General features: G+C 35.7%; 1 protein-coding gene and 1 long non-coding RNA gene across 2 annotated transcripts; both read right to left on the bottom strand.

Moving 5' to 3' along the window:
- Positions 1 to 14: 14 nt before the first annotated feature.
- Positions 15 to 8,096, bottom strand: LOC132798886 (protein spaetzle 4). Its single transcript, XM_060810896.1, has 3 exons — positions 7,704 to 8,096; positions 1,146 to 2,446; positions 15 to 1,087 (listed from the first exon to the last, which is right to left on the bottom strand). Exons 1-3 carry the CDS (start codon positions 7,761 to 7,763, stop codon positions 625 to 627), a joined length of 1,824 nt encoding a protein of 607 aa, XP_060666879.1. The 5' UTR covers positions 7,764 to 8,096; the 3' UTR covers positions 15 to 624.
- Positions 8,097 to 10,427: 2,331 nt separating this feature from the next.
- On the bottom strand, positions 10,428 to 11,024 carry LOC132795134 (uncharacterized). The gene is made up of 2 exons (XR_009633418.1): positions 10,829 to 11,024; positions 10,428 to 10,777 (listed from the first exon to the last, which is right to left on the bottom strand). It is a non-coding gene; the product is annotated as an uncharacterized LOC132795134 (long non-coding RNA).
- Positions 11,025 to 12,338: the final 1,314 nt, after the last annotated feature.

The following is a 12,338-nucleotide window of genomic DNA, read 5'->3' on the forward strand; positions in this document are numbered from 1 at the left end:
GTATGAATATTATAAATTTGGCAATAAATATGTACTTTTTCCAAATTATTTTTCATTTTATTTATAAAGAATGATTTTATTTATGGCCACAGTTGCGTTATGTAATATAAATGATTAATAGCTAATACTATTTATTAAACGTAGCTGCCACGAAATCGTTTAACAAATAATTTAAGGTACATTCGCTCTGTAAAATTGTCGCTGGGTAGGATTTTGTGTTTAACTATATTTACAAAAACACATTCCTTTTTGTTCAATTATAATTTATAAATACAACCTAAGAACGGAATTCCCCATTTATGAGAATTCATAACTGCTTGGGTGGAGTGCCGGTAACCTGCAACCTATAAAGCCGAATAAACTGTCTTACGTAGCAAGCTGGCTGGGAAGTGGAAATCTGTGTTTTAAATAGGATTTCTACGCTGATTATGATTGAGAATAAATAGCTTGATCTCTTGTCGGAAAGTTCTACACTAATCAAAAAATTATTTAGCAAAGATAATGAAATTTATTTCAGTGCGCGGGAATCCTAAATTTATTCATATTACTGTACAGTTCCAAGGGACTAGGTCTGTCCAAAGCCTCATTCTGATGAGCTAATCCATAGCTCTGGAATTCGGGTGACTAGCCCTCAAAGATATCAAACTCATCACGAGGCCGATACCATTGATCTGTGGCATGCTCATAGATAGCACGCTGAACTTCTGCCTCGGCAGCACCTATGGGGTCGATGGGCTGGGATTGTGGTGCATCGAAGCTATTGTCGGAACGCGGACTTCTCGAAGTGGCACGAAATTCCATGGGTATATTGTAGCACTTGCAAATGCAACTTGAGGGAAAGCGAAACCAGTCTGAAAATATGCCACGGCATTCGTTGTGCGGATCATAGGCCAATAGCCGATGCAATCGATACTGCTGCTCACAGCGGCAGCCATCGCGGCAGAACATCTGCTTGAACTCATGGGTACACTTCTCCCAGTGCACGTACTGCTCGAAGGGATAAAGATTGAGCAGAGCCAAGACCTCGCCGCGTGTGTTATTAGCCCAGAATGGAGCAACCACCTCATCCTTGACTGGACAAGCATTGCTGCAGGAGAAAAAATGTGAATTAGCATTTAGAGTACATATTAGACTGAGCTACTTACACGCCACGCATGTTGCTAGTTACCGCAACGGGTTCTTGCTTAATGGCATCCTGGAAGAGCTGGCCACCCTCCTTCAATAGACCTGCCTTTGAGGATGTCATCGGGGGTGCTGCAGTGGTGCTGGTTGTTAGTGGACGTTTTTGTTTGTCCATACTCAGAGCTGTGAATGTGGATGAGAAAAGCGATGCGAAGCTCACCGGTGTGGTGCTTCCCATCGTCGTTTTGGTAACATTTTTGCGGGCCATCAATCCAACTGTGCTTGTGTTGCTGACTGTGGCACCTGATGCTGCCGTGTCTGCTGTGCTCGTATTCGAATTTGTGGCTTTTAAAGTCACCTTTAGGGGAGTTGTAGAAGGAGTGGCAGCCTCGCTGGGCTTCTGTTTGCGACTGGGCACCGCTGTGGTACGCTTAGTTGCCGTCGTAGAGACTTTTACCACAGTAGCCAGAGTGACCGGAACAGTTGCTATGCTTATATTGTGAAGGCCCTGGCTACCCTCGACTTTCTTGGGGGCTTCTCCCAGCTGTGGCGCGGCGATGACTTCTATATTATCGCCAGACTCGGAATTAGCTCTTTCTGTAGTTTGTGGGCGACTTGTGGTACTTGTCGAGACTGTCTTGGAACTTGTGCTGCTGGGCAACTCGTAGACGCTGTTCGACTCCAAACTGGGTCTCTCACGGTCACCATCCGGCACTGTCTCTAGTTGCAACTCGTCAATTGCGGCTCCTGACGATATACTTAATGTTGTAGGGCTACTCGAGCTTGATGTGGGAGCAGTTGTTGGTGAGCTGGAGACTGTTGTTGATGTTGTGGACGGTGTGGTTGTGCTTCCCATTGCAGATACAGGCCGGAAATGCGGCTCCTTGATGACATCATTGCCCTTGTAACTGCCAAATTCATCGCGGTCTCCGTCTCTGCGTTGCAACATGAACTTTGCTCCACGTGGTGTCTTCGAATACCGATCCGCTGCGTCTTCTATGTCGTCCACATCGACTACTTCGTTATTCTGTATCTCATCGCGTAGTATTGATATATGTCGCACATCGCCGTACATGCGCTTCATCAGACCCTGATTCTCGTGAACGAATCGCCGCACCGCGTGCCACGGATAAATTGAACCTGGTAGATGACAAAATGGTTGCTTTGCCAGATCACATGGTATCGCTGCCAGCATCTGAGCACGTCCACGCCGGGAAATTTTACCGTTTGGATTACACGAGTTCGCTGAGTCGAACCCAAAGTTGGCCGTGCTATCGGTGAGATTTACAAGGAAGATGAAAAGCAGCGCAACTACTGTATTCCGCTGAAATATATAATAGGTTCTACCCTTTAATAATAAACATATATAGATATAGATATAGATATAGATATAGATATAGATATAGATATAGATATAGATATAGATATAGATATAGATATAGATATAGATATAGATATAGATATAGATATAGATATAGATATAGATATAGATACAGATATAGATATAGATATAGATATAGATATAGATATAGATATAGATATAGATATAGATATAGATATAGATATAGATATAGATATAGATATAGATATAGATATAGATATAGATATAGATATAGATATAGATATAGATATAGATATAGATATAGATATAGATATAGATATAGATATAGATATAGATATAGATATAGATATAGATATAGATATAGATATAGATATAGATATAGATATAGATATAGATATAGATATAGATATAGATATAGATATAGATATAGATATAGATATAGATATAGATATAGATATAGATATAGATATAGATATAGATATAGATATAGATATAGATATAGATATAGATATAGATATAGATATAGATATAGATATAGATATAGATATAGATATAGATATAGATATAGATATAGATATAGATATAGATATAGATATAGATATAGATATAGATATAGATATAGATATAGATATAGATATAGATATAGATATAGATATAGATATAGATATAGATACAGATATAGATATAGATATAGATATAGATATAGATATAGATATAGATATTGATATAGATATAGATATAGATATAGATATAGATATAAATATAAATATAGATATAGATATAGATATAGATATAGATATAGATATAGATATAGATATAGATATAGATATAGATATAGATATAGATATAGATATAGATATAGATATAGATATAGATATAGATATAGATATAGATATAGATATAGATATAGATATAGATATAGATATAGATATAGATATAGATATAGATATAGATATAGATATAGATATAGATATAGATATAGATATAGATATAGATATAGATATAGATATAGATATAGATATAGATATAGATATAGATATAGATATAGATATAGATATAGATATAGATATAGATATAGATATAGATATAGATATAGATATAGATATAGATATAGATATAGATATAGATATAGATATAGATATAGATATAGATATAGATATAGATATAGATATAGATATAGATATAGATATAGATATAGATATAGATATAGATATAGATATAGATATAGATATAGATATAGATATAGATATAGATATAGATATAGATATAGATATAGATATAGATATATATGCTGAGATTTCTATTGCAGTAAATAGGGAAGGGACTGGCTGCAGTTGACTCTCACTCAAGTAAACAATTTGTCGCCAGCGTGACGAAGTGAAACATGGAAGAAACACAAAAGCGGGTCGGGCAAAACAAACCTCACACACTTGGCTAATGTTGCTCCCACTCTCTTGCATAGTAAGGCTCTCGCGCACTCGTGCTCAATCTTTCTTTTGCTCTCTCACTCACTCGGCATTTTGCTGTCTCTTTTGCTTAATGAACCGGCATAAAATCAAATTTTACTTTCACGCGGCAACTGCACAATCACAAGTCATGAAGATGATCGATGTGCATTTGCATGCAGCTCAAGAAAAGTGAGTAGAAGAAATGCGAGAGAGTCTGAGAGAGAAAGAGAGAGAGAGAGAGAGAGATACAGAGTGGAAGGGGGACGAAGAATGACCGCAATTACCTTGCTGCACATGTGATTGTGTTTGTGGGGCGGCCACTGGCCACCGGCCACCGACGAACCATCACAAAGTGAAATGCAGAGAGCAATTAAAAGCGAAATGGGTTAACCAAGTAAAAGTAAGTTGCGACACAGGCAATGTAAAAGTGCCTTGCATCGCTTTGTTGGCCAAACGATCCAGCGGACCAGCCGATCTACCCATTTATGTGGCCCTTTCAAACTTTCCTTTTCTGTTGCACAATCGAAACGAACCGCGACGCAACCAAGGAGCACATGCTATACACACACAAAGCTGAATACAGCGTGCCGTGTACGTGTTCGTACCTTTTTACTTGGGCGCCAAAACGGGTCTATGGCGCAGTCTGTTTGATGCCTGTGCTACTCGCAACTCTACCAACCCATACTATTTCTTTTTCTTTCTCTCCGCTGAACTGGTTTCCCAAATTTGATATCAATTTAGTTATCATTTGGTTTTGATGTTGTACGAATATGCGGTTTATTTTACTGCTGTGTATGATTCACCTTTATTGCGTCGCTCCTCGAAACCAAAAAGAAAGTGTTAAATTCGTTGAATGGCGCAAGAGTGTGTTGAGATGTACAAATATGTTTATAAAACATAGTCACATCGATTAGGTAATGTGACCCTAATATAAGCAAATACGTTAAGCAATTTTGCCGATTTTTTACATTTTGAAACTTTGCTATAATTTCGGGACCGGATAAAAATTTGTCAATCCTAATGATTTCAATCAAAAAATGTTTGATTTATTTTACAAAATTAAATTTTCTTATCTATATATCAATCTTATAACAATTGTTACTACAATTACGAATAGCACCCCTCTTTTATATTTATTGTTTACTAAATAACTAATGGTTAAGGCGGAAAACGTTACAAAACTTATTTCTCTTAATACTCTTATAATTGAAATTGGGATGATAATTTGCATTTGTAATTCGAAACAAAATTGATAATTTCTACTTTTACTATTTTTAACATAAATTTACTATATGGTTCTCAGAGTATGGCAATTCGACTATACTGATCTATCCTTGATTAATTATTACGGAATGTAAATGTAGCACTTTCTGCAGTAATTGATTTTCAATAAGAAGTTTTAATTTACTTTAGAAGGGAAATGTTTGGGAAATATAATATGTGATTATAATTTACGATCCCCTCCTGAAGGTGCTTCAATTCTAGTCTTTTGTCATGTTTCCTTCATACTGATTGTTATAAAATAAAATCATAAACAAGTGTTTCATGTCATTAAAAAAATATCCATTTGACTAATCTTATCATGCATAAATAAATAATCTTAAATAATCTTCAGTACATAAACAATTATAATTATTTTTAATAAGAATTTTGTTTTACTTCGATATCATCAATTCTCTCCAGTTTGAGATAAATTAGAAACTATTCAACTCAACACATATATAATTAAATCCATCATGATCACTCAAGTGATCGCTACGATTACAATTAAGCTAAGTATTATGTGGATTTGGCGCCGTGGGGTAAAAGTAAGCGTTGAATAGAGGATGAGACAACAAATGATTGAGGCAACGAACTTGCTTTCAACAATTTTTTGTTGTTCAGAATCGAATCAGGTCAAAGCAAAGCAAAGCAAACCACACAACCTGAAATGGAAAGCCAAATTACTTTCGTTTTGTTTGACGCCAAATCTACAATCTATATCTGCATACACTGACAATAAATATGGGAAGTGAATATAATATATATTTATTATTTATTTGTGTTCATTGAAAATACATTCATATATGTATGTATGTTCATCTGTATGAAAATGATGGAGACAATTAAATTGTAACACAGGCGGGTCGTGTGAGCCGAGAGCTACGTATGGAGTGTCATATTTCTTAGTAAGTCTAGAAAAAGGCATAAGAAAATTGGAGCAACAATCGGGTTGCAAGGCTGGTGGACTGTCTGGCTGGCAGGCGGCTGTCAACATTAAAGACAACAAATCAATATGTCCAATGCGCCGCACGAGAGAGCCAAATGGGCATTAAGTCAACTTACATCGAGGAAGACATTTGTCACTCTAAAGCATCGCAGCTGTTGTAAGTTAGCAACACTTTAATATGCCATCGCAACTTTCTATAGAACCCCTGCATCACCACCATGCCACCTAACTGACCCACCATACCACCTGACTGTCTGATTGGCCAGCTGAGCAATCGCATATGTCGCTGTTGTTGGTGTTGCTGTTGCTGTCGTCGTGTCTTGTCTATGTCTTCATTTTCTAAACACTCCACAGGCAATGTTGTGGTGCTGTTGATGTGGTGATGCGATGGTGCGGCGGTGCAGCATAGAATGAATTATGTATCAATTCAATTGGCAACTGCAAATGAAGTTGATGTTACACTTAACCAAATTTGGGATTGCTTCTTTGCCGTTTCTGTGCTTACTAATTGCCATTGCTAGTCACTGTCGCAGCACCAACAGTTGGTGAAACTTAACTGATGCGACGCAGCGCGTCGCAAAAAGACTGAGGCGACAAACTTGACATGCAAGTCCATGCAAATTTATTATGTTGTGTCTGAACCTCGAAGTGTTCAAATTATGCATATTCATCGGCATTGTCTTGGTCGAAAAAAATATACTGATTGTTAACTGTTCAACTGTTTGCGTCTTCGGTTTCACTTATCCAAACTTGCCGGGAAAGGCACACCAAAATCGTACCAACTTTTCTCTGTATTTGGTAACATTTGCTTTTTTGTTTATCGTTTTTCTCTTCGAATGTATTCAATGGTAGCGGCCCAAAAAAAAGAAGTGCCAAAAACTAAAAAATCGTTTTGAGCCGGCAGCACCTCGAAGAAAGTGAAATTTTGTATTTTATCTTTATTTTCGTATCTTTAAAGCGCCAACCACAAAATAACAAAAGCAACAGCTGAGTTTTTTCTTCAGCTTACTCTTTGCTTATACATACGAACAGCTGTGTGTCTGTATGTGTATAGCATTTAGTAAGTTGTTAATATGCATAAAGCGCTGAATGGCTTTGATCGTTTTCGGATTTCAACACATGTTGTAAGCTGCCACTAGAAATTGGTAGTCAAGGTGGTTACCAAAACTTAAATCGCTCAGAAACTATGTTTTATTTTCAGCTTCAGAATGTTCAATTTTATGAATTGGTTTTCGTATCCAAAATTAATTCAATTCGCAAAGCAAATGATCTATTGCATGTTGAAAGTTCACTTTAATAAAACTAAATGTAAAATTCCAAACTCGGATTATTTTTTTTTCATTTATTAATTCTCAGTAGTTTTTATTATTAATCGAAATTTCTTGTCTGACTTATACACTTTTTTTTAGGTATTTGATTTATGAGTATAGAAATAAGTGAATAAGAAAATGATGTACTGTAAGCTTGTTAAAGCAAATTTCAATAATATATGTGTGTATTGAAGAGAGCTTCAACTGACAGTAAAGTGTGCCAAATCTTTAGGTATTATGTGACGATATTTTACACTCTTGTTAGCATTTACCGTTATTAGTTTTGTCGTTCGCAATCTGGAAATACACATATTCATTTTCATGAGCTCCATGCTTACTTTCACTTTGCTTGGCACACACGCACAAATATTCAATGCAAAAATGAGTAAATCGTAATTTCGTAAAAATATTTCGCAATGTTTCACTTTTTATTTTTGCTTTATTTAGGTGTTTACTTTTTAGGGCCTTGGACCCTGAAAGCCTTTTTCTTTAGTGGGATTTGGATAGGTTTATTTATAATCACACTTATTTGATGCTAGGCTTTTGTTTAAATTGAGTTTTCGATAGGTTTTCACATATATTTTAAAAGTTGTAAAATTCATATTTTTATTTAACAAATATTATTCACAGCTCATTTCAGCGCCGAGCCGAAAAATCTAATCACGTTTGCACGCTTCGCTCACACGATTGCAACTGAGGTGAGAGCTAAGGCAAAACGGCTCAGAGCTGAACCACAGTAACGCTAACAATAACGACGTCGCGACGGCGACGACGACGACGTCGTCGACAGCAACAGCAACAACGTGCAGACTGAGCACCCCGCGCACAACCAACAACCAGGTCTCACGACAGAGACAGAGAGACGACTTGCCAAATGGCTCAACTGCGACGCAAGCGAAAACTCTTTTTATACTCCTTACAATTTCGTGTGAGAGGAGCATGCTTGTAAGACGCAATTTCTGCATTTCATTGTACATAAGAAAATCATCAAATTCGAGCTTAAATCAAGTTTTCAAGAGGTATTATTATTATTCCATAAGCAAAATAAGTTTAAGTAGCATATTTGTATTGTACGAAGGCCGAAGTTTGCACAACTTGATTGTGCCATTTCTTAGTTTGTCCAAAAATATGCAAAACCTGTCATCAAAATATAAATATTTTAAGCCAGATATGTATGTATGTGCAATAGAAATTCACAGGGTCATTACTAGTCGATCAATATCAACAAGTAGTTCAATCAGACTTGTTATTTTTACGACTCTTCTTAGTTTTTGCGTTTGCAGGAAAACTTTTTCTTATTTATTATTCGAAACGTCAGCGTCGGGAGGCGCAGCAAAAACACAAACATTGAAAAACGAGCAGGCGCAGCAGTAGCAGCGGCAGTAATAACAACAACAGCTGTGCAAAAAATACAACAACAAACCGCCAACAAACAGAAAAAGCGCCACACGCAACAACATGATGAGAGAGCAAAGCACAAAATACGAAGATGAAGATGGTTTGCCGAGACGACACGAAACGAAAGCACGACTTAGCCTGTACTGTTGCTGCTCTTGCTGCAGTTGATTGCTGCGGCTGTAGATGTTGTTGTCTCTGATTGTCGCTGCTAGTGGGAAGTGGGAGAGCTTCGTAAGGCAGCGAAGACGATGACGACGACGATGACGCCGGCTTAGTAGGTCAGTAGTGGCGTTGTTGTAGCGTTGGGACAATGTTACTGCCGGGTGGAGTTGTTGTTTTGTTGCGTTGCATGTTCGCTGCAACTTGAACGTAAACAGTGAAGACTTGACTCAGTGTAAATTATTCCGTCTGCCCACTTATACAACTACTTCTAAAGGAACGCGTAATTTTGCATTCGTATTTGCATTTAATATTAAAACTTTACTGGTATTTTATTTATAATCGATAACATAAAAATATGTTTTTTTAATTATAAGTCAGTACTGTACTGTACTATAGTTTAAGTTCGATTCCAATGAGTAAATCTTTTTGCGCATGTCAAAAACCTCCGCTGAGTCAAATGGGGAGAGGAGTTGCACACGAAGTTAAGCCACGCCAAATTCATGTTGTGGTAGTAGCAAAATACACGTATGTTTGGGTGGGTGGCCTCTTCTTTTCCCCTTATCTTCCCCCTTTATTATATACATATGTTGCCCTCTTGTGTCTTCCATTTCAATTTAATATATTCCTACTTTGTTTTTTTCAAGAGGTTGCCAAATTTGTTGTTACTGGTTGTTGGTAGTTGAAAATGCAATCTGGTTACAGTTTCCTGTTTTTGCTTGTACTTGCTGGGAAGATGATTGTGAAATAAAGACAGCTGTGTTTTATGATTTTAGCATGCCTCCCAATAGGGATCTTGTTGCTTAGTTAGAAATGGTTTCTATTTTTATAGACTTTGACTTTTATAGACACTCTAAGCTTCAAAACATCACTTGTTCATACTAATTCAGTTTATTGTGTTCTGCATCGATACTTCAGATAAAGTAAGTGAAAGTGTAAAAATAATAATAGTAAAGTAAAGCCGGGGTAAATTAAAGGTCTACAAATGGGGGAAACAATCTTTTCTAATTGTCGCGTATATTCTGGCAACAAATCAATTACAATGTTCATAAGGTGTAGAAGTGGAAGTTTTAATTTAATCTAATTTAACAGTTTACCTTCAAAAATAATAAAAATAAAAGATAATATATCATTAGTCACCAAAAACCACAGTTTAAGATATGTCGCACTCAAGTATGAATTAAATAAGCTTTTGTTAATGCTCAAAATATAAAGTGTTTATCAATTAAATATACTTTTAAAGGTAATCTATAGACAAATACCATAAGCAAAATAAATTAATTCATATTCAAAGGTGAGAAAGGCGAATATTTAACGTCAGAAATTCATTTAAGAAATACATATATATCTATTACTTATATATTAATGTTGTTGTTGTATTGAATATAAGATAATACTTTCTAGTAATTTATTTGTAATATACAAATAGGTGACAATACTTTTTAGCATCTACATAAATGTTTTATTGAAAAACATCACAAGTTTTACACATGCAATAAGAACAATCCCATTAGGGGCCAAACAACTCGTTTATGACTTCTCATCAAGTGAAGCGGGTTTAGCTCACTATTACAACGACATCACGAACTTCTCTGCGAACGTCGACGCCGAAATGTCTGAGACAAACTTAGATGCTGACTCTGGGGAGTATAGAGTCTAGACTGCAGTCGATATGAAAGTGCGTTATTGGTGGGTTTGCTTCCCATGCAATTGAAGTTCATTAGTGTCATCAATGTGTGCTCCGTGCAACTGGACGGTGAATTGAAAGTTCTTAATGTACAAGAATAATCTACAAAAATGACGTTTAACATTTTAGAAAACAGATAAATAAATGTACTACTTTCACCAAGACCACAACTATACACGCAGAAACACTAAGGCATTTATGTATTTCTTACGCAACTTAAAGATTTATTAATTGATTAAAGAAAAAGGCAAAAGTTGCAATAAAAATGTAACAAAAAGGTTTACAAGCCTGTTAACTCTATGTATTACAGCAATTAGCTTTTGTCTTTAGTGGCTTTGAAAATACGCGACTATCGATACTAAACGATGTATGAGCTTAAAAAAAAAACGATAAGCATTTATTTATTTAATTCTGCACAATGTATGTTTAATATTATATATTAAATCGTACGTACGAAAGTAAAATTTAAAAACGGAAGCATAGCTACCTGAAATGTGTGAGGGAACCTCACAAATTAAGATTTTAATTTTATTGGGATTTATAATTTTTTTCTATACAGTTTTTTTTTTTAAATTGTTCTGCATCTATTGGTATCGCTATCGCACTGCTGACTCCAATGGACTCCAAACTGTATATGTCCAAAAGTATATTTTGAAGGCAAATGTTTATGCGTTTCAAAGTCCTCCACTGTTTTTAAATTTTATATTTCTTATGTATATTCCGTGGAACGACATTCGATTGGAGACGTCTAGGACTAGTAGCTACATAAAATAACACGCTATTTTGTACATGTTTTGAAAGTAAACCAATATACCACAAAAGTAAACCAACATACTATGGAAAGTGTAACCAGGTCGCATTTATCAGAGTAGCGTGATTTTTTTAAAATTAAAATGTGGTCACACCCCTTAGAACATGGGTGTTAAATAAAAGAATTTTACAACACATTATTTTTATTAAGTAATGCCCCGTTTCCACAGACACTAAGCTCTTTTATTTACGGTCAAGTCCGTTTTAGTGTTTCTTCAGCCGCGAATGGAAAAGAATGAATGACGGTAAATTTCTTAGTGTGGCTGCTCTGAAATACCCAGCTGTTCAAATGTAAACAAAAGTTGGCGAACAATTTAAAAAACTATACGCAAGTTTTTTAAATTAAAAACTTTTTAAATTGCAATATTTTAAGGAAGATTTGGATGAAGTGGAGGAAGATCTAATGGAGATGTCAGCTTGGGCCTTTGGAAGTGGAATTGCTGGCGGCAATGTAATATTTACATAAATACATTTATTTTTTACTACATTCGTTGATGTATGCTTGTGTTTCTTTGCGTAGACCGTAAATTTTTCGTCTCACAACTAAAACAACATTTCTTCGTGAATGCCACTCCATGAAGAGATTTGGTTTAAAACACAAAATAAATTTGATATTTCTTTTTTAATACATTGGCGCACTTAATTATCAGCTGTTTGTTAAGTGGTGAGTTTTTTTTTGTCTTCACATCGGTAAAATATCGCGTGACTACCCAAAAAGTGTGTTCGATATTTCAACGTTCGCTATCGATATTTTCACATAGCTCACCAACAGAAAACCCGATATTTTTAATAAAAATAACCGACAGAAAACAAGTTTTTTGGGCTGTGGAAACGGGGCTTAAAAAGTCGATAT

Source organism: Drosophila nasuta, chromosome 2L, assembly GCF_023558535.2.
Source record: "Drosophila nasuta strain 15112-1781.00 chromosome 2L, ASM2355853v1, whole genome shotgun sequence".
Taxonomy (NCBI): Eukaryota; Metazoa; Arthropoda; class Insecta; order Diptera; family Drosophilidae; genus Drosophila; species Drosophila nasuta.